A 21,478-nucleotide genomic window follows, 5' to 3' on the forward strand; every position below is an offset into this window, starting at 1 on the left:
CCATTTACAGGTAGTTGTGGCAGTGGCCGTCTCAGTGTCAGAGGCTATCAAAATAATACAAGGAAAAGATCTCACTGTCTGGACTACTCATGATGTAAATGGCATACTAGGTGCCAAAGGAAGTTTATGGCTATCAGACAACCGCCTACTTAGATACCAGCTGCTACTCCTTGAGGGACTGGTGCTTCAAATATGTACGTGCATGGCCCTCAACCCTGCCACTTTTCTCCCAGATGATGGGGAACCAATTGAGCATGACTGCCAACAAATTATAGTCCAGACTTATGCTGCCCGAGATGATCTCTTAGAAGTCCCCTTAGCTAATCCTGACCTTAACCTATATACTGATAGAAGTTCATTTGTAGAAAATGGGATATGAAGGGCAGGTTATGCCATAGTTAGTGATGTAACCATAGTTGAAAGTAAGCCTCTTCCCCCATGGACCAGCGCCCAGTTAGCAGAACTAATGGCACTTACCTGAGCCTTAGAACTGGGAAAGGGAAAAAGAATAAATGTGTATACAAATAGCAAGTATGCTTATCTAATCCTACATGCTCATGCTGCAATATGGAAAGAAAGGGAGTTCCTAACCTCTGGGGGAACCCCCATTAAATACCACAAGAAAATTATGGAGTTATTGCACGCAGTGCAAAACCCCAAGGAAGTGGCAGTCTTACACTGCCAAAGCCATCAGAAAGGTGAAGGAGAAGAGGCAGAAGGAAACCGTCGGGCAGATGCTAAGGCCAAAATTGCTGCCAGGCGGAACCTCCCATTCCTGCAAAAAATTGGGTCTTTACCAACTTAACATACCACCCTCGTTTTGAAGGAAAAGACCCTTTCCAACTTCTAAATATGCAATCATTAGCTGACTTCCCCATCTCTGATAGGACCAAGAATACCCTAACAGGACATGCGATACAACTTTTGCGTTCTTGCATTTCCAACCTCACCTATTACACAAGCAATGAAAAGCCCATACATGGCCCTGTAACTACAAATACCATCTTAACTTTCCAAGCCCCTTTATGCATCCAGTGCAACCTGTTATCAGGTCTGCTCCTGGGGCACCTACTACCCCATCAGTGTAATTACACCCTACAACTTCAAGCCCCAACTGATCATAGTAACTTCCAAGTCACTCAAACAGCTCCATTCAGACGGCTTGTCCACGTCTCAGGGACCCCCAAAATCATCACCTCCCCCCTGCTTAACAAACACTCCAGGTTTTGTAATGGCAAACATACTCCCTGCGTGACCATTCACCCCTGGACCCCCTGCAGCAGTATCCCCACCACTAGTGAATGCCGTCTCATCCCCTCTTTCAATCGCTCTCTCGAATGGTTCCTAGTAGATACAAAAATGGTTTTTTCTCCAATGGTTCCTAGTAGATACAAAATGGTTTTTTCTCCAATGGGAAAATAGAACACAGGGAGCCACTCAGTTTGCTCCCAACACCCCTTTCCAGCCACTCATAGGAGCTACCTTGGCAAGTATTCTAGGAGTATGGGAAAATGAAAACAATAAACTCACACACCTTTATAACATACACAACCAGTTCTGTCTACCCAGCCAAGGTATATTCTTCTTATGTGGAATGTTGAACTATATCTGCCACCCCACTAACTGGAAGGCACCTGCACCTTAGTATTTCTAAGTCCTGACATTAACATTTCCCCAGGAAATCAGACCCTATCAGTACCCCTGAAAGCTCAAGTCTGTTAGTGCAGAGCCATACAACTAATACCCCACTTATAGGGTTAGGAATGGCTACTGCTACAGGAACCAGAATAGCCAGTTTATCTACTTCATTATCCTACTGCCACACACTCTCAAAGGATTTCTCAGACAGTTTGCAAGAGATAACGAAATCTATCCTTATTCTACAATCCCAAATAGACTCTTTGGCAGCAGTGACTCTCCAAAACAGCCGAGGCCTAGACCTCCTCACTGCTGAGAAAGGAGGACTGTGCACCTTCTTAGGGGAAGAGTGTTGTTTTCACACTAACCATTCAGGGATAGTATGATATGCCGCCTGGTGTTTACAGGAAAAGGCTTCCGAAATCAGACAATGCCTTTCAAACTCTTATACCAACCTCTGGAGTTGGGCAACACGGCTTCTCCCCTTTCTAGGTCCCATGGCAGCCATCTTACTATTACTCACCTTCAGGCCCTGTATTTTTAACCTCCTTGTTAAATTTGTTTCCTCTAGGATTGAGGCCATCAAGCTACAGATGGTCTTACAAATGGAACCCCAAATGAGCTCAACTAACAACTTCTACCGAAGACCCCTGGACCGACCTGCTGGTCCTTTCACTGGCCTGAGTTCCCCTCTGGAGGACACTACAACTGCAGGGCCCCTTCTTTGCTCCTATCCAGCAGGAAGTAGCTAGAGTGGTCATCGCCCAATTCCCAACAGCAGTTGGGGTGTCCTGTTTAGAGGGGGGATTGAGAGGTGAAGCCAGCTGGGCTTCTGGGTCAGATGGGGACTTGGAGAACTTTTCTGTCTAGCTAGAGGATTGTAAACACACCAATCAGTGCTCTGTGTCTAGCTAAAGGTTTGTAAACGCACCAATCAATACTCTGTAAAAACACACCAATCAGCGCTCTGTGTCTACCTAAAGGTTTGTAAATGCACCAATCAGCACTCTGTAAAAACGCACCAATCAGTGCTCTGTGTGTAGCTAAAGTTTTGTAAATGCACCAATTATCACTCTGTAAAAACGGGCCAATCAGCACTCTGTAAAATGGACCAATCGGCACTCTGTGAAATGGACCAATCAGCGCTCTGTAAAATGGACCAATCAGCAAGATGTCGGCGGGGCCAAATAAGTGAATACAAGCTGGCCGCCAGAGCTGGCAAGCTGCTCAGCTTCCCTTCCATGCTGTGGAAGCTTTGTTCTTTTGTTCTTCACAATAAATCTTGCTGCTGCTCACTCTTTGGGTCCACACTACCTTTAAGAACAGTAACAACACGAGGGCCCGTGGCTTCATTCTTGAAGTCAGTGAGACCAAGAACCCACCAGAAGGAACCAATTCCGGACACACTATTTTCCAACAAGTTCTCCATCTGGCTTCTATTTTAAATTCATTAAAAGTAGGATAACATCATATGGAATGTAAAAAATTGCCAAAACTGAGGGCAATTTATGCAACTGCTGAGATTCAGTCCAGATCCTCAGAGGAACTTGCTATGTAATGAAAAAAGAGATACACAATCCACCATCCCATCACAGAAGGCAAAATGAACTAACTTCTAGGCCAGAGGAGAGAGTAACAAGGGAGGGAAGGATTCATTACAACTGGAGGATCCTGGAAGGCTTCCTAAAAACAGGGCATTTGAGCCCAAAAAGGGGCCATTTGAGCCTATCGGATCATTAGCTTTTGGCAAGGAAAGAAGGGAAATGGCACCCATGATTTCCTGACTCCCAGAAAGCCCCTGTCCCAGCTCTGAATGTCCCAACTGACACATTCTCCCAGGCCCTACTTATTCTCTGCACCTCCCTTGGTATACCCCACTTTTCACAATAATCACTCTTTCTACCTTGCATTATAGTTAATTGTGTGCATGCCTTATTTCTCTTGCTAAGCCATAAGGTCTTTGAGGAAATGGAATCCATTCACTTCATTTCTGCTTCCCCATCCACTGAGCCCAGAACTGGCCCATCACCAGCCTCTAATATATGCCTGGAATGTATGGATAAATGAGTGTGAACTGGGCCAGTTTTAAAAAGTGTTCAGATTCCTTCAGACATTTATTTAATAATATGAATTAAAACATCAACTCTGTGTGAGGCATTTGTGCTAAGTGTTGAGTATAAAAGTGGTACACATGGGCATGGGCCCACCCTGAAGAAGCCGATCATATAAAGCGGTGGCAAACACTAAATAAATGAATAAATATTTGTTGAGTTGCAATTGTGACTATTTTTAAGAAGGAAAAATAGAGAACAACGACAGATGAAATGTACCTAGATTCACAAGGTGCCAGGCACTGGCACTGGGCACTACCCACGTGTTAACTCATTTGGTCCTTACTACAGTCCTAAGAGGTACAACCTTTTTACAGATGAGAAAACTGAGACACAGGAGAGTCAAAGAACTCCCCAAGACTAATAGCTAGTAACTAGTGTGGCTAGTATTATGGGAGAATTTCACAAAGGGACCTAATCTAGTCTGTCTACTTAGGGAAGGCTTTCCCAGGGAAGTGACATCAAGCTGAGGCCAGAAGGGTGAAAAAAGGTGGGCCAGGCAAAGAGGCCACTGTGGGGAGTGTTTTGGGTGGGAAGGCCTGGAGGAGGCCAAGGGCTTAGCTAACTTGAAGAACTGAAAGGAAAGCAGTGAAGCTGGTGGTGAGGTAGGCAGAGGCCATGCTAAGAAATTTGTATTTTATGCTAAAAACAATGTACACTTTAAGTAGAAAAGATGATCCGACTGGAGTTTTGAAAAGCTCATCCTGGCAGCTGTAGAGGAGAATGGAGGGGGACCCTGTCTCACATATTTCCTATATGTGGTTAGGAGACAGGATGGTGAGTTGAATTGGGTATTGGCAGTGCAGGTGGAGGGGTGTCAGATTTGCTATATTTAGGAGAGAGAAGCAAGAGAATTTGAAAATTGGTTATGGCAGCTGTGAGAAATGGAGTGTTGAAGATGGTGCTCCACGATTCCGATTTGGGTGCACGGGTGGCTGGTGGTACATTTAGTAAGATGGGGAAGATGGAGTTCAGGTTTAAGGGGAAGATGAAGACTGAAGTCCTGGCCGTTATGAGTTTGAAGCCCTATGAGCCATCTACACGGAGAGAGCTGTATAGGCTCTTGGATGTGTGTTTAGCGGCCAGGCTGGGGTGGAGAAGTACATGTGGGAGTTGAGGCTTGTATCTGTGGACCCACAGAGAAGGGAGCCAAGCCCTGCCCCAAGGAGCCCTCATGTTTGCAGGTCCTGCCTGCTTCAAATGTTGCTGGTGATAACCTACATGTCACATTTGACAGGGCTTCCAAACTAAGCCATCTAAGAAAGGTCTTATGATTCATGGCTTAGATCCTGTCCCTGAGTAAAAAATCTTACTGTGAGTCCTTCAAATCCTTTTGGCAGTTCCTCGAACTGTTGATGTACTGATTAGTATGTAAAATACTGACATTGAAAAGAACACTGACTTGTTTCTGAATCATATAAACTTTGATTTTCTTGTGCACAAAATATTTTAGCCTATATGTTGTCATCTGCAGCCAGTGACTGTAACCTGTGTACCATACCCTCCGATGAAAAAAATCCCACCTCTGATATAAGGGGTCCTCCTCCCTTTTCCTAAACTTTCTTCTAAAACCCTTCCGACGTGTAACAAATTTTGAAACATGCCCAACTTTGCTGGTAAGTCTTCTTGGGTGGATCCTCACATTTAGCTTCCAATAAATCAAATTATTTCTCACTTCAACAGCCTTAATTTCCGTGGACACTGGTCAGAGTATTTCCTCCTGTCTTTCCATCATCCACTTCCTGTGAGCTGTTCAGAAGCAGCTCTCTGCAGCCCCAACACCCACCTACCTGCAGGTCCCCCTCTCTCTGCTGGCTCCCAGAACAAGGCTCTGATTGGGATGGCAGAGGAAAGAGAAACGGGACCAGCAGCGCTACTCAGGCCTCGAAACTCCACACTCACTACCGTTTCCGCGCCACCCTCTCACGCGGAGCTCCTGGAAGGGTCCAGCGCTCCCTCTGCAAGGCACCGTCGGTCTACACCGCTCGATTGGCCTTTTATGGCACTGACTGTTCTTTGAAGCTTTTGCAGCTCCTTCTAACCCGATTTCACCGTGTTGGAAATGTTGGGGGTGGGGCGTAAAGGGGGCCATCCCGTCCACAGAAAGAGTCGCTTGCAGAAATGATTTTAAAAATCCCGGGTGCCAGGACGTGAGGAGAATCCGGCAGGGAGGGACGGGAGAATTTTCAAAGGTGCCGCTCAGTGGGAAAATTCCTTTGTCAGAGAGTGGCCCGAGGGGCGCGGGATGCAGCCGCGCCCACCCCGCCCCGCGTCACCGCGTCTTCCGGAAGCTCCACGCCCCTGGGTACTTGGTTTCCCCGGATGGTTCCGGAAGAGCGCGGCGCAGCTGGCTGTGAGCGCAAGGCTACCCCGGAGGCCGCTTCGGCAGCCAGGGCGGCGCGGAGGGGCAGGGCCAGAGGGAAGCGCTTTGTTCCGCGCGTGGTTCCCGCGCCTGGGGGCGCGCGGGAGAGGCGCGAATCCGAGTGCCGTGCGCGGCCCGGGGACTTCCACGGGCGTGCGGGGTGGAACCGCAGGAACCGGAGCTCTCGGGTCCCCGCCCTGCCCCGCCCCGCCGGCGGCGGAGGCAGCGAGCGCGAGAGCCCAGCGGAGTCGCTGGGAGCCTGAGGCACCGAGACACAAAGGCAGGCGGGATGCGGGAGCAGGCAAAGGGAAAGCGAAAGCCGCGCGCCCGGCCGGTGACAGGGTGAAGGCGCCGCGCAGCTTTCCCGACGCCGGCGGTACCCGGACCTCCTGGCCGAGCCTGGCGCGCCGCAGCCATGGCCATCGCTCACCTGGCCACGGAGTACGTGTTCTCGGATTTCTTGCTGAAGGAGCCCACGGAGCCCAAGTTCAAGGGGCTGCGACTGGAGCTGGCTGTGGACAAGATGGTCACGTGCATTGCGGTGGGGCTGCCCCTGCTGCTCATCTCGCTGGCCTTCGCGCAGGAGATCTCGATTGGTAAGCCTCGCCCAGGACGGAGGGGAGTGGCCGCCCCGGTCTGGCCCGGTGAGCTGCGATTTTACGGCTCACAGGCCCGAGTCTGGGTACGCCCAGCTGTGATGGTCGTGAGCGTCAGGAAGGGCAGTGGCCCCAGTTTTATGGTCCAAAGCGTTCTTTGCCCAGGTGTTTCATTGGTACCCTGGTCTACTCTGCTCACATCCCTACTCCTCAGTTCTTTTGTTCCTCATGCCCCTCTGATGGGACTGTGGCTTATAGTTTATGTTCCACCCTTAGAACTGGCACCTTGCCACCAGATTTGCCAAGAATAGCTGTGTCCCCGTTTTTCACCCCTGTCTCCTACATATTTGTCCAGCCGCCTAAAATTTTACACCAGATAAGTTCCTGAGTGGCTACATGGAGGATGTGAAGACGAGTGCTCCATGAGAAGTGTGTTCTTTCAGTGTCTTACGTATAATTGATATTTGCTGAGATCTTAGCTCTCTAGGGTTGTGAATGATAGGAAATATCTGCACTTGGCAGGCATTAGAGGGATCCTCCACTTGGACGGTCTTACAAATGTGAGATGAACTAGTCCCCTTCCTGTAAATTATCATTTGAGCTTCATAACAGTTGTGTGAGATTGGAAAGTCTGGTGGTTTGGGCAGGATCACGGGGCTACGTGCCTTACCTTCCTCATCAGCTGTTCTGACTTTCCACACAGGAGAGAGTGTTTATGAACCAACAGGAAGGTAGCGCAGGAGGGTTAAATACAGTTCTGTGGCAGGGGAAGAGAGAGGACCCAGTGCGGCTGGACTTTGGGAAAACTTTTGTCAGAGGGTGGGTGGGATTTGGACAAGAAGGAGTAAGACCTTTGTTAAGGTTTTGCGATGGCAGAGAATGTTATATGTTCCTGGAAAGAGAGACACAGTGACTCTCCTAGCCAAGGCAGGAGGATAAGTTAGAGTTCCTGGAGTCTGAGAGTGAATATGGGCCTGGGTCAGCCTGGAACAGAAGAGTGTAGGCTGATGGTTTCAGAACTGAGAAGTTATTGTTTGAACAGAGGACAGACTGGTTGAAAACAGCACTAAGTAAATACTAACCTGATGGTGGCATTTAGGGTCTGGGAAGAAGGTGAGAGGATGGGGCCTGGAGGGCTGGGTGCCAGAGAGCAAGGCATCGGTTGAGGTCTTGTGCACAGAGGGTGTGAAGAGTGGAAGAAAATGGGTGGCTGATTGCTGTGCGATCAAGGAGTAAATAAGCAGCACTTGAGTACCTAGTTTTTAATAGGCCATGAACGGCAGTACTGGTCAAACGTGCTGTGGAGGTTGTATGTCTGGGTGAGTGGAGTGTGGTATTGGTGGTGATGGGAATTGTGAAGTTGAGGGAAGAGTTGATTAGGAAAGAATGACGATGAGTGTGATTTTGCAATCTGCAGCACTAAGTTGTTCAGCTTGGCAGGAAGTTGCCAAATTCATTGTGGAAAATAAGTTTTTAGTTTTCATGCTCTTTGCGCAGGCATAGTCATCGGGATGTTCTTTAAGTTTCCATTTGACAGTGAATTGAGGCTTCCAGCTGAAAGCATGAGTCCTGGAGATAATCTCTCCCTTCGGTCAATTCCTCCAGTACTGGCTGTGTGCTGAACTCGGTGCTGACCTCCAAGGACCCGGGAGTAAAAGAGGCATGATCCCTGTCTTGGAGGTGCAAGTCTTGGGTACCTGGTTGGGACAGAAAGGCAGGAGGGAGGAGTTAGTCACCCTCTGTGACCAATCTCCACCTCTAGCGCATGTACTAGAGGGACTCCTAAGGCACCTGTACCTGTAATGCCTTAGATACGTCTAAATTGGTGGGCTGTCTGAGAGGTATTTTTGGGGTATTGGGAGTGGTTTTAACTAGCAAGAGTTTGAGCTCATGCTGTGTGCGTAGCACTGTTGTGTGCTGAGGGAGATGGGAAAGGATTTTGAGACCTTGTTCTTGCCCTGCCCTCTCCCTGCCCTGTTGCAGTTTACTATGCAGTTGGGCACTAGAACGTATCTGTTAGCAGGTAATGTCATTCAGCTGTGTGTAATTCAGCACCCAGCCAGGTGTTGAGCTATGAGCTCCAGGCTGGTGAAGGTTGGCAGGCACTTGGGTGAGGAGCTGTCGAGCAGACTCCCATGTTTTCTGAAGTGTTTTCAGGAGTTCCAGGGGAGGACAGACATGTGGAATGAAGCTAACAGGACCAGGGAAGACCTATTAGATTAGGTATACATTTAGATAAAACCAGAAGAAGGGCTTTTGAGAAGAGGGGAGAGGTACATAGATTAATACATGGAGTTGGTACAGTGGGAAGGATCATATCATGCAGCATTTAATTTTGTGTAGTTAGTAGTATGCACTCAGCCAAAAACAAACCAAAAAAAAGAACAGCAATAAAGGGAGAATGAAGTAATTGAAATGGAGCTGGCACTTTGCCCACCATATTGGTCAGTGAACTCAGGCCCCGGGAAGACACTGAGATAAGGCCTGCAGACTTAAAACATGGCTTCATCCTTCCTCTGTTGATAATTACTGCTTCCCTCTCTGATGCTTGGAATACTCTTTTGTTGAACTTAACACAGAGCTTTATAACCTGTCTATGCATGTTTTGCATGGAGATTGAAACTACTCTGTAAACATTTGTTGTGAATTAAAGGTGATAGCTTTTGCATCATCAGACCTTGCTAATTGATTGTTATGTGCATGATGCTGTACCTTGGCAGTGGGGTGTCAGACACACGTAGGACAAAAGAATCTTTCCTCCGGAAGCACGATCTAGTAGAGAAGTTGAACGCATAACCCTCCTAATGCAGGATTCATGGAACCTGGGCAGTGTCAGAAGTGTGTACTAAAGCCTGATGCTGTGGAAAGGCAGAAGGAGGGGTTTCTTCTGACTCATGAACGGTGAGAGTTTCAGGGCAGAGTTGGCCCCTGAGGCAGGATTCCAAGTGTGTGGAGCAGTGTTGGCTGAAGCTGAGACATGTGAGACAACATGTGGCCGCTGGAGCTTTAGTGGCACCGTCACATGGAGAGGTGGGAGCCAAAGTAAGGGTCCAGGGGCTCCACATGAAAGAAGGCATAGCAAATCCCATTGTTTTCCTGTTTGTGTTGCGGGAGTGGTGTGTGTGTGTATAAAATTAGAAACGAGAAAATCAGCTGTAATTACATGTTTTTCCTTTTTCCACCTGTATGATAAACTAGGATATATAAGAATTCATCTCTTTTGATATAAAATCCCCTCAAGCGTAAAATAAATTATATTTTCCAGTTACTTTCCAAAAATTAAATTTTCTGTCAACTGTTGTTTGATAAAATAGGATTCAAGTTGAAACTTTGTGGCGATTTTTCCTTTAAATGATTTTTTACTTTAATGAAAATCTATTAAATCAAGAAATGTGCATGGATTGTGCTTTAGATTTAAGAGCAGGTTCTCTGTGGGGGTGGGAGTGTTGTAGGTTAGAGAGAGGGAATGTCCTCATATGATAAAATACTTGGCTTCATATTAAAGGCTTCCGTTTAGTCTTTGGCCTGTTCTCTTAGTAGTTCAGCCCACTGGGCTCCTCTCAGAAAAGAGGGACTAAGCCTGCCTGGGCCACAGAGACCCATGGGCATGGCAGCAGGCTGACCTTTATCAAGCCCTGCTGGGTGCCAGCATGGTGGCTGCAGGTGAAGCGTCCACTCCTCAGAGGTTCTGGCCCCTTCCCTCCCACAGCAGTTCACACAGGTCCTACATGGTAGGCACTGGTGTGGGGCTGCCTGGGCTGGTGGGGACTGTGTTGGGGACAGAGAGCAGAAGGGACTCTGCCTTGCTCATTCACCAGATCTTGGTCTGGCTGCCCACAATCACAGGTTGAGGGTCACTGCAGAAGTGATGTGGTCTGGAGGGGCATGACAAGGCTGGTGCTATGGTCAAGGTGGAGGCAACTTTGGTAGTCTTTGCGGCAGCCACTCATTGGTCCAGATGTGCCCTGTGATAGTGAGAATTACAAGCAGAAACCTTCCTGAGGGAGTGGCAAGGAGACTCTTCTGAATTGTGCCTGGGAGCATTTTGAAGGCTTTTGGACAGTGAGATACTAAGGATTGAATGTAAGAACTAAAATGTGCACCTGTCTGGTTAGGCCTGATACTTCTAGTCAGCCTTTCTAAAATACTGCAGGTGTGCCTCCTGTGAGATTCAGCTGGGTAGGGGGAAAATAAGTGACACACAGCAAAAGACAGTTTAAATTTAATTGTGAGTTTGGGCTAGAAAGGCTGTGTGGTGGGAGCCAGAGAAGGGAGAATCAGTGGTTTCACCAGCCCTCATTTTTCCTTCCTCTTGCCTTCCATCATGTCTTGCCCTCAACAAGTGCTCCATAGGAATTTAGTGAAGGAAGTGCCAGAGCACACTAGGGAACTCTCCCAGAGTGGCTGTGCTGAGGGAATGGACGGGGTGTTCTGGATAAGGGTCCCAGTTGCTTGGAAGTGTGCCCTCTGAGTGCCATTTAATGATACAAGTGCTGTCCTGGGTCAGGCCTGTCCTGGCCTCCTCCCAGACATCTGCCTCTGATGATAGCAGTAAAGGATGCACATCGTCATGATAGGTAAGTTGTCCCACTTGATTTATAAGCTCAGGTTATATTGTGTGTGCCTCAGATTCTTTTTTATGTTATTTTTGTGATGAGGAAGAATCTGTGTTCAGAGTGCAGAATGGTGTACTGTGGAAGAAGGATGAGTGTGATCTGTGTGGCTTGGGTACCCTGTGGGTGTCACCTTGTGCAAGCTGCTGGGAGACAGTGCCTCGAGGCCCTTCATTTCTAACACATCTACTCTCAGATGCCTCTAGAAGTGCTGCACATTTCATTGAGGGGGGGAGAGGTTTAGGAAATGGCTGGGCGACAGCTTTGTGTAGAATATAAGCATGATTGCATGACATGACCTTCAAGCTCTGAAATTCTAGAAGTATTTCTCTAAAGTTATGAATTCCCTTAGTGTGCTGCAGTTATGGACTGAATGTTTGTGTCTCCCAACCGCAAAATTCATATGTCGAAGTCCTGATCCCCAATGTGATGCTAATTGGAGATCCCTTTGGGAGGTAATTAGGTTTGGATGAGATTATGAGAGTGGGACCTTCATGATGGGATGCCCTTAGAAAAAGAAGAAATCCCTCTTTCCCTCCCCCCTCCCTCTTCCTCTCCCCCCTCCCTCTTCCTCTCCCCCTCCCTCTTCCTCTCCCCCTCCCTCTTCCTCTCCCCCTCCCTCTTCCTCTCCCCCCTCCCTCTTCCTCTCCCCCCTCCCTCTTCCTCCCTCTCTCCCTCTTTCCCTCTCTCTCCCACTACCTCCCTTCCTCTCTTCTTCCCTCTTCCTCTCTCCACAAGTGCGACCACAAGGAAAGGTGTGTGAGCACGCTGGGAGAAGGGGGCCATCTGCAAACTAGGAAAAGAGCTCTCACCAGACACCGAATCTACTGGTACCTTGATCTTGAACTTCCCAGACTGTGAGAAAATAACTGTTGTTTAAGCCACCCAGTCTGTGGGATTTTCTTACAGCAGCCTAGTTGAAGACAAAACTATCAACAGACCAGACTCTGAATGGGATTCATGTTCAAGGGGTCTTTTGACAGGGCCTCCTGTGCCCTGCGCTTAGGGCTGTACAAGGCCTGAGGCTTCAGGGGCTGCTTTGATTCCCTGGTGCCTCATGTGGCACATATCCCCTGGGAAGGAGAACCCCTGTCTCCTGCCAGGATGTTTCTGGCTGGCTGGACCAGGTGGGGAGCTGGGGCAGCCAGTAGTCTACTAGGGAAAGGGTGTCTGGTCAGCCGGGGACCCTGCCTCCCTCCCCCACTGACCTCTCAGTGGCCAGCCACCGTTCTGGGTAGAGAAGGACTTAGTCTTTCTGAGTTAGCACTGCTCTTTTGCTATCATTACAGGGCAGGCATTGGGCCAGCCCCAGTGAGTCAAAGGATAGATATAACTGCAGCTGCTTCCAATCTATATTGGAAGTTCCCCTTTCGTTTCCTGCAACTGAGTCAGCGGCTGGGTGGCTTAAGTTGTCTGCTCTGTTGTGGCTGAATTTAGACCTGTCTTTGGGAATATCTTCAGGCTGCTTTTTAGCATGTACCAGCTGGCAAAGCAGATCGATTCTTTTCAGGGTTGTCTATCAGAGTGGGCCAATATTTAGGGTCTTATGGCACAGGTCCTATAATAGAACATCTTCAACTCACACTAAACCAAAGAGCCAAGAGAGACTCCTAACCCCTCCAGAAGAATGCATGCTGTCCAGAGAGTCTACTGTTGGATACATGTTTTACTTTGTTAATATTTTTCTTGTACAAGTAGTACCTAAATACATTATCATGGTAAAGGATTCATAAATCTCTTTCACTATGTGCTGAAGGTAGGTGGACACTTTGTGCAGCCTTATTGCTGTACTTTGTCTGCATTCGCATAACGTGTACACCTTATTTTATTTTTTAAAACAAATCGAGTCATACCATAGTGGCTTGCTTTTTCTCACTTAGTATGTTTGGAGAGCTTTCCGTGCCAGTACATAGGTGTCACCTCACTGTTTTATAATAGAACAGTATTCCATAGCTTAGAATATACTTATAATTCATCTAAGCAGTCCCCTAATGATGGACATTTACTTTCTTTCAAAATTTCTACTCACACATAAAGCTTGTTTGCATGAAAATCTTCGTAAATATTTCTCTCCTCCCAGCATTGAAAGGAGACTAGTCGCAGCAGTATCAGTTTCCAGAAGGATGAAATCATTTTCCAGAATAGTTTTGCATTCCTGCGTTCCTATTTGAAATAAGTGGAAGAAAAAAAAAAAAAACCACTGCCCTGTACACTATCCAGCTCTGACTCCCTAAAAATGTGACTGCATTAGAAGTTTGGAAGAAGCATTTTGATGTGCTCTTGGTTTTAAGAAAGAAAGGGCCTCCTTCAGGGGGTAGAATTGCAGCTTTAAGTAGAACTTCATGATACGTGTTCTCCTAACACTGTAAGTTTCCTTCCTAACATTTACCATAACTTGAAGTTAGGTAATTACTTGCATACTTATTTGTTGAATACTGTAAGTTCATTTAGGGCAGGGACCATGTGTCCTTAAAACTTGATACATATCGGCTGGGCGCGGTGACTCATGCTTGTAATCCCAGCACTTTGGGAGCCCGACGTGGGCGGATCACGAGGTCAGGAGATCGAGACCACGGTGAAACCCTGTCTCTACTAAAAATACAAAAAATTAGCCAGGTGTGGTGGCGGGCGCCTGTAGTCCCAGCTACTCGGGAGGCTGAGGCAGGAGAATGGCGTGAACCCGGGAGGCGGAGCTTGCAGTGAGCCGAGATCGTGCCACTGCACTCCAGCCTGGGCGACAGAGCGAGACTCCGTCTCAAAAAAAAGAAAAAAACTTGATACATAGAAGTATTAGGCGGCTCTCACATTGCTATGAAGAAATACCAGAGACTGGGTTATTTATAAAGAAAGGTTTATGTGGCTCATGGTTTTGCGGGCTGTACAGGAAACCTAGTGGCTTCTGCTTGGCTTCTGGGGAGGCCTCGGGAAACACAGTCATGGCGGAAGGCAAACAGGGAGCAGGCACGTCTTATATGGCAGGAGCAGGAGCAAGAGAGAATGAGGGGAGGTGCTACACATTTCTAGTGGCTCACACCTGTAATCCCAGCACTTTGGGAGGCCAAGGCGAGCGGATCATGAGGTCAAGAGATCGAGACCATCCTGGCCAACATGATGAAACTCCATCTCTACTAAAAATACAAAAATTAGCTGGGCGTGGTGGCGCATGCCTGTAGTCCCAGCTACTTGGGAGGCTGAGACAGGAGAATCACTTGAACCCGGGAGGCGGAGGTTGCAGTGAGCTGAGATCATGCCACTGTACTCCAGCCTGGCGACGGAGCGAGACTCCTTCTCAAAATATATAGACAAATAGATAAAACCTGAAAATAGGCCTTAGGACCTTCATGGACTCTAGGTTTGGATTAGCAACATCCCTTTAAAAAACCGTGCAAACAGCATTTATCTGCAGCTGGTTGCTTTCTTGGATTGCTTCCTTGTCAAACCCCTAACTGAGGCAGCGAGAGCTTGGTCCAAAGTGGAGAAAGGGAGGCAATTTGGGGGCATTTGCCCTGGCTGAGCTAGGAACTCTGGGCGAGGCAGGCCCCGCTGCATGCTGTGGGGTTTCTGGGGGCAGCAGGGAGACATTAGTTACTTGGGGAGAAGGGGGCCTAAAGAGAATCTGCCATCTGCTTGGTACCAGGCACACCTAGTTCTGTGGGGGGTGAAAGGGGTGGTGGGGAGGGGACTCTGTTGTTTTTTAATAAATTCTGTATAAAGCTCACACTCGTTTTTAAAATATAAATATTTATATATGTATATTATATGATTATAAAGACAAAACTTACTGTAGAAAATATGGAAAATACAGAAGAGAAAATAGCAGTAGATCTATAATTCTACCAGGGATAACTACTATTCTATCTTGGTCTGTTTTCCCCCAGGATATATATATATATATATATACAGTAACTTTTAAAAAGTTTTGAAAAACCAAACACTAAGTCAAGGCCATGTTACCATGTTCCTAAATTGTTGTACATGATTTTTTTGTTGGCAGTGACATGAAATGTTGTGCACGTGTCAAAATTTAACTGTTTCACAATTTTTGTAATATAAATAGCATTGTGAAGAACACTCCTGTACATAATAAACCACCTCTCTAAAGATCTCAGTATTTCAAGTGATTGTATAATTCTAATTACAAGGTCAAAGTATACCTAGACATTTTTAAGACTTGACTGGTGTGGTTGCGTTGCCCTCTGGATAGACCCCCAATGGATACTTCTCCCCGCAGCTGAAGGAGTGGCTTTCCCCACAGCTGGCAAAAGTTAGTGGATTATCGTCCACAGTTTAATAGGTGAACAAAGGTGTGCCATTGTTTTAAGTCGCATTTATTCAGTTACGGCATTGAATGTTTTTTCGTATGTATTTTTTCCATTTATATAATTCTGTGAATTGTCTGTTCTTATCTTTTGCTTATTTTTCCAAGGGGATGTTGGTTTCTCAATGGGTTTTATTAACTATTTCTATGTTTCAAATATTTTCTAGCTAGCCTTTATTGTATTTTCTTTTCCGGTTGTCTGTTTCCTTTGAATTCTGTTTATGTTAAGCATTTTTGTTTTTTAATTTTTAATTTCTGTGGGTACGTAAAGGTATATATTCATGGGGTATGTGAGATATTTTGACACAGGCATACAATGTGTAATCACATCAGGAGAAATTGGGTATCCATCACCTCAAGTATTTATCCTTGGTTACAAACAATCCAGTTGTACTCTTTCAGTTATCTTAAAATGTAAAATTAAATTATTATTGACTACAGTCACTCTGTTGTGCCATCAAATACTGGATCTTATTCATTCTTTCTATTTTTATGCCCATGAACCATCCCCATTTCCCCTGACAGCCATCCCTCAGTAACCTTTACAGTATAAGTTTTGATAAGCAGAAGTTATTTTAAGTCATCAAAACTACCCATCTTTTAATTATTTCTTCAGTTGCATTATGATTAGACTGTCATAGCCCATCCTTAGGTCTATTAGTTTTTTAAAATGATCTTTAATGATTTTATTTGAACATTTACCTCTACAGTCTGTTTTGTTCTTTTGGTGCTATAAGTCAAGACTCTAGCTGATAATCCCCCCATTGTCATTTATTGAGGAACCCGTTCCTTATTCATTGATCCTTGATGATTTCCCAATCATATAGTCAACTCAAGTAAGTGAGCCTATTTTTGGGCTGTTTATATTGTTCCACTGGTCTATTAATTTTCATGAAAATACCAGACCATCCATTTTGTCACTGCTTTCATACTGGCTTGTTTTTAGATGTGAGTAGATACCTAGGTAAATTAAAGTTATAAAATGTTAGAATCATGACAGGGAAACTGAAGCTCAGCAATCTAAGTGAGTGACTTGCTTGGCACCAATTGTCACATCGCCTTAGCAGATTAATTTCTCATAATATATCAGATATTTAAAAGGCTCTTGAATTATAGGAAGAGCATCATTATCAGCAGGATCCTTACTGGAAACTTGTCAGGCTATCTCACTATTGGACCTTTTAAAATATTGTAGTTATGAGGAAAACTATTTTGATATATAATAAATATTTATTTGGTCTTTGGTTTCCCGGCACTCTGCTGATGAGGTCACTGATGGCAGTGGTCTCCTGGATAGCCTTGTGAGCCAGGCTTGTTGCCAGGGGAACCAACCATGTGATTAGAGGGTTGAGACTCTCAGCCCCAACCCCTGACCTCACGGGAGGGGAGAGGGCCTGAAGCCTGAGTTGATCACTGGTGGCTCATGATCTAATCAACCATGCCTCCATAGAAACCCAGGGAGAGGGTTCCGAGGGCATCCAGGTTACATCCACGCTGGGAGGGTTGTGCATCCCAACTCCATGGGGACAGAAGCTCCTTCACTCAGGACCCTTCTGAACCTCGCTCTGTGTATCTCTTTACCTGTCTGTTCATTTGTATCCTTTAAAAGATCCTTTTTCATAAATTGCCGATAGTAAGTAAAGGGTTTGCCTTAGTTTGTAAGTCACTCTAGCAAATGAATGAACCATAGGAAGGGGTTGTAGGAATCCTCAATTTATAGCTGGTTGGTCAGAAGTTCTATTACTGCTGTTCTTGTAGTTGTGGGAAGCTGTAATAAATAATGGATGGGCTAAATAGAGTAGAAATGCTTTGAAAAAGATTACAACTTCCAGATCGGTTCAGAAAGTGGTGAATATTTCAGTATGAAGGATAAATAGGCTATACATGGATTTGGTGCTTCAGCTAATGAGACAGGCCCATTCATGGGTACCCCATGGCTGTCCTGGGGTGCTCACTGCATCAGCCCCAGCAGGTCCCCTCACCTTACTGCTGGTGTGGCAGTGGAGGGAATTTTCCAGGTTAATTTTAATTTGCCAAATGTCTATATATGTCAAAGTTCAGACAGTAAGAGGAAACATTAAAGCCCTGCCCTTTTTTATGGACACACCTCAATCTCAGTTTCTTCCCCAGAGGTAACTACTGTTCCTGTTTAGTGCATATTCTTTTACAGGGCTCATTTTTTTGCAGTTTGCTCATTTATCTTTAATATGTCCCAGAGATATCTTCATGTTAGTGCATGCAGATCTGCCTCATCTTTTTAAATGTTCCACAATTTTCCATCATGTGACAAAAGTTGTGCACATTTTAAATTTAAAAGGCACTTTCAACTGCCTTCCAGAATACCAGTTTACACTCCCATCACCAATATAGGCCAAACCCCCCGCCCCACTTCTTTACCCATGCTTAATACTTTCAGAGTTTTAAATTTGCCGATCTTAATGGTTAAAATGCCATCTCATTGTTTTAGCTTGTAGTTCCCTATTTACACTGGGATTTCATGAGACACACATTTCTGGGCTCACTGTGACACTTGGCGGTGTCTGGTGACTGCCCCCTCCCTCCCCAGTGCCCACCTTTTTCTTTGGCCTGGGATGTTTGATCCTAGAGAGACTGACAGGTCTCCGCTTGTTTTCCTTGGCTTATGAAATACCCCTTCCTTCTGAAATCCATCTTAACTATTTTTTAATCAATTTTTTAAGCTAAAATGTTTTTTTAAAAAAACCCTAGTTGTTTCACTTCTGAGCCCTCTGTTTCCTGTTTACATTTAGTCAACTAGCAAATATTATTTATTAGGAAATGTGAATAGTGATTAAGGGATGAGTTATAAAGCCAGACTTCCTGGGTTCCAATTCTGGCATGGCACACATTGACTGTGAGACCTTGGACAAGTTACAGAATTTCTCAGTGCCTAGCCTCCTTGTCAGTAAATGGGGCAGTAATAGAATTCTCACCTGTGTCACAGGGTGAGAATTAAATAAATTAGCGCTCGAAGCACTGGAACGGTGTCTGGTACGTAGGAAGCACTCAGCGCAGGTTAGCTGCTAAACATCCCCTAATCCTGTTTTGGCCCTTTGACAGGTGACGACCTGGGGCTGCTGGGGTTGGGGAATGTGTCTGGGGCACACAGAGTGGGGCTAGAGTGCATTGCTCTTTCCAGAGCCTGAGTTCTCAGGCACTGCTGTGTGCTCTCTGCCCCTTCCTGTCGTGTGTCTGCGGGACACAGGACTGCGTGGGGCAACCTCACAGCCCAGCTCAGAAGCTGCTGGTTTGTCCTGGGTCTCCGGCTCTGCCGCCCTGGGATTATCTTCCCCACCCCTTGGACTCCTGCTGGGGAGGGTGCCTAGTCTGTTAAGCGCCACCACCAACCTCACCCTCAGTTCAGCACTGCAGCCTCAGCTGGTCATTAGGAACATGGGTGTATGGATTATAGTACCACTGGGGACTTGAAAACTCAAAACACAGCTCCTCACCCTCACCTGCCAAGCCCTCCTTGCCTTTACTCATAAATTTAAGTCTGGACTTCCCAGTCTGTCACCCCAGGATGTCCTTTATCTGACCCCAGCTTGACTGTGTGCTCCAGACACAGTGGTCTGCTTCCTGTCTTAAATGGGCTGTCAGCTTTAAAGACTCAGTGTTTTCTTGCGCTGTTTTCCAAGCCTAGGTTCCCTTCTCTCCTCCTTTGAGTATGAACATTTGTCATGGTTCAGTCATTACCCTTATGTGATTGTTTTCATCTACAATAATTGGTGGTTTATATCCTTGGCTGCCTCCACTGGACTGTAAGCCCTTGGAGGGCTGAGACCATGTCTTCTTTATCTTTGAATCCGTTGCATTGCATATGGTACCATGTACATAATAGGTGCCCAGTGAATGCTTTTTGGGTTGAGCGCCACACAGTTGAGCTGAGTGCCTTAGGGAGAATACCTGTGCTCTGTTGCCCCGTGTAGAAACGGGAAGAATGGAGCCCTGGGGAGGGCGTGCTGCTGGTACAAAGGCCATGTGGCATTAAATACCCAGCTCTGATGAAAAAGTGTGGATGTCCCTTTTCTTTTTTGAGGTTCCTTGAAAAAGCGTTTGCCACTCTAGCATCTGCATCTGTCATGAGTTTTTGTCTATTTAGAATGCCCTTGTTTGCAAAGAGATCTCATGACCAGTGGTCTACATAATAGTAACAGTCATTGTAAGTCCTTTTCATGTTGCCAGTCACTAATCTTTGTTTCAGTACTGCATTTAAACACTCAAGGCCTTGTCCTACACAAAAGGGTTTCTTCATCGCAAGAACTACAAAACCCAGCTTTTAAAAGGCATCTTTGAGGGAGAGATGATGCAGAAGGACTTAATGAAGTTGAATCTAGTTTCAGGCTGTGGCCCCTTTAAATCTAAGATCCCAGTTATCCAAGGAGGTTTGCTTTCATGATGTATTTGCTCTAGTATTGTAGAGGATAAGACAGATGGGTAAACAAATAAATATGAAATTCATGATAAGTGCACGGAAGAAAGTAATAGAGGATGTGACAAGGGAGCCGTCCGTTCTTCTATCTCCAGTGCTTACCATGTTGCCTGACAAAGAAATAAAAATACTAGTTCCCATTTACTAAATTCTTAACTGTGTGCTGGTACTATAGCAGACATTTTATTTAATCCTACTGGGAATTCTGTGAGGTTTTACTAATAAGAAAACCTCAGAGAGGTTAAGTAAGTTGCTGGGAAGTAAAAGAGAAAACCGAATGTCTATTGAATATAATAGAATCTTTTTTAAAGCAACATTCAGGAATAAAGACTCCAGAGAACCTCTATTTACAGAAGACTTACCTAACTTTTCCCCTTTAAGCTAAAAGTCCCTCCTCCATATCTTTTTTTTTTTTTTTTTTTTTTTTGAGACAGTGTCTCTCTATATTGCCCAGACTGGAGTGTAGTGATGTGAACACGGCTCACTGCAGCCTTGACCTCTGGGGCTCAAGTGATCCTCCTGCCTCAGACTCCCGTGTAGGTGGGACCACAGGCGCACGCCACCATGCCTAGCTAATTTTTAAATTTTTTGTAGAGATGGGGTCTCACTTTATTGCCCAGACTGATCTCAAACTCATGGCCTCAAGCAATCCTCCCAAAGCGCTGGCATTATAGGGGTGACCCACGGTGCCCAGTCCCCCTCACTCATATCTAACTGGATTTCTACTTGTTTCATGCACATTAGGCCTTTGTGTCAGTGAAGACCAGCTGAAGAGTAATTTTGTTCTAACCCTTCTTCTACTTGAAGAAGTCTATTAAAGCTGCCCCTTGGCCTTAAATAGTCTGTTCCTTTAACATTTTTCTGAAGTCAATCCCTCTTCTTCTCCCTCCCCCATTTTTTTCCATCATTCATTTCTTACAATGCAAAAACCAAGACCAAGCACGTTTCCTCTAGTGAATGTGTGACCAGTCTGGGGTTGCTGCAAGGATTCACTTCCCAGCTCTCACATGTCACATTCCTGTTGTGACATTTTTGATGATGTCGTTTTTTTGATCTGGCCCTTTCCTTCCATGGGTCCAGCTTCTGTCTCCACCAGGTGAACTCCACCTGGTGCCCAGTCCCCTCCACCCTGTCAGCAGTCTTTCTGACTCCACACAGAGTAGCCTTAGGCGCTCTGGGTAGGGTTCTCACACTCCAGCCATTGACTGCAGGTGGCTAGTCTTGTCAGCTCTGTGGTTTTTAATGAACTTGGGCCTAGAGCTCAGGACTAGGTTTCTGGGGAGATTGGTGCTGGCCCTTTCTTGCTGCTGCTTGTGTTACGGGCTGGCCTGGCATTCCACAGTGCCCATCCTTCTCCACTCCACCCAGCCCCAGTAGCCTGTCTGCACCT

The 21,478-nt window shown here is 46.1% G+C and overlaps 1 protein-coding gene and 1 long non-coding RNA gene across 2 annotated transcripts in view; one reads left to right on the forward strand and one right to left on the reverse strand.

Annotated features, from left to right (window-relative positions):
- Positions 1-6,673, reverse strand: part of LOC134756471 (uncharacterized) — a 64,463-nt gene extending 57,790 nt beyond the window's left edge. The window contains exon 1 of the long non-coding RNA XR_010129175.1: positions 6,542-6,673. This is a non-coding gene — a long non-coding RNA (uncharacterized lncRNA). The remainder of the gene's footprint in view (positions 1-6,541) is intronic.
- Positions 5,865-21,478, forward strand: part of PANX1 (pannexin 1) — a 52,543-nt gene continuing 36,929 nt past the window's right edge. The window contains exon 1 of the mRNA XM_004051980.5: positions 5,865-6,707. Within this exon, the coding sequence (XP_004052028.3) occupies positions 6,527-6,707 (181 nt within the window). The 5' untranslated portion in view covers positions 5,865-6,526. The remainder of the gene's footprint in view (positions 6,708-21,478) is intronic.

This window comes from Gorilla gorilla, chromosome 9 (assembly GCF_029281585.2).
Source record: "Gorilla gorilla gorilla isolate KB3781 chromosome 9, NHGRI_mGorGor1-v2.1_pri, whole genome shotgun sequence".
In the NCBI taxonomy this organism is placed as follows: domain Eukaryota; kingdom Metazoa; phylum Chordata; class Mammalia; order Primates; family Hominidae; genus Gorilla; species Gorilla gorilla.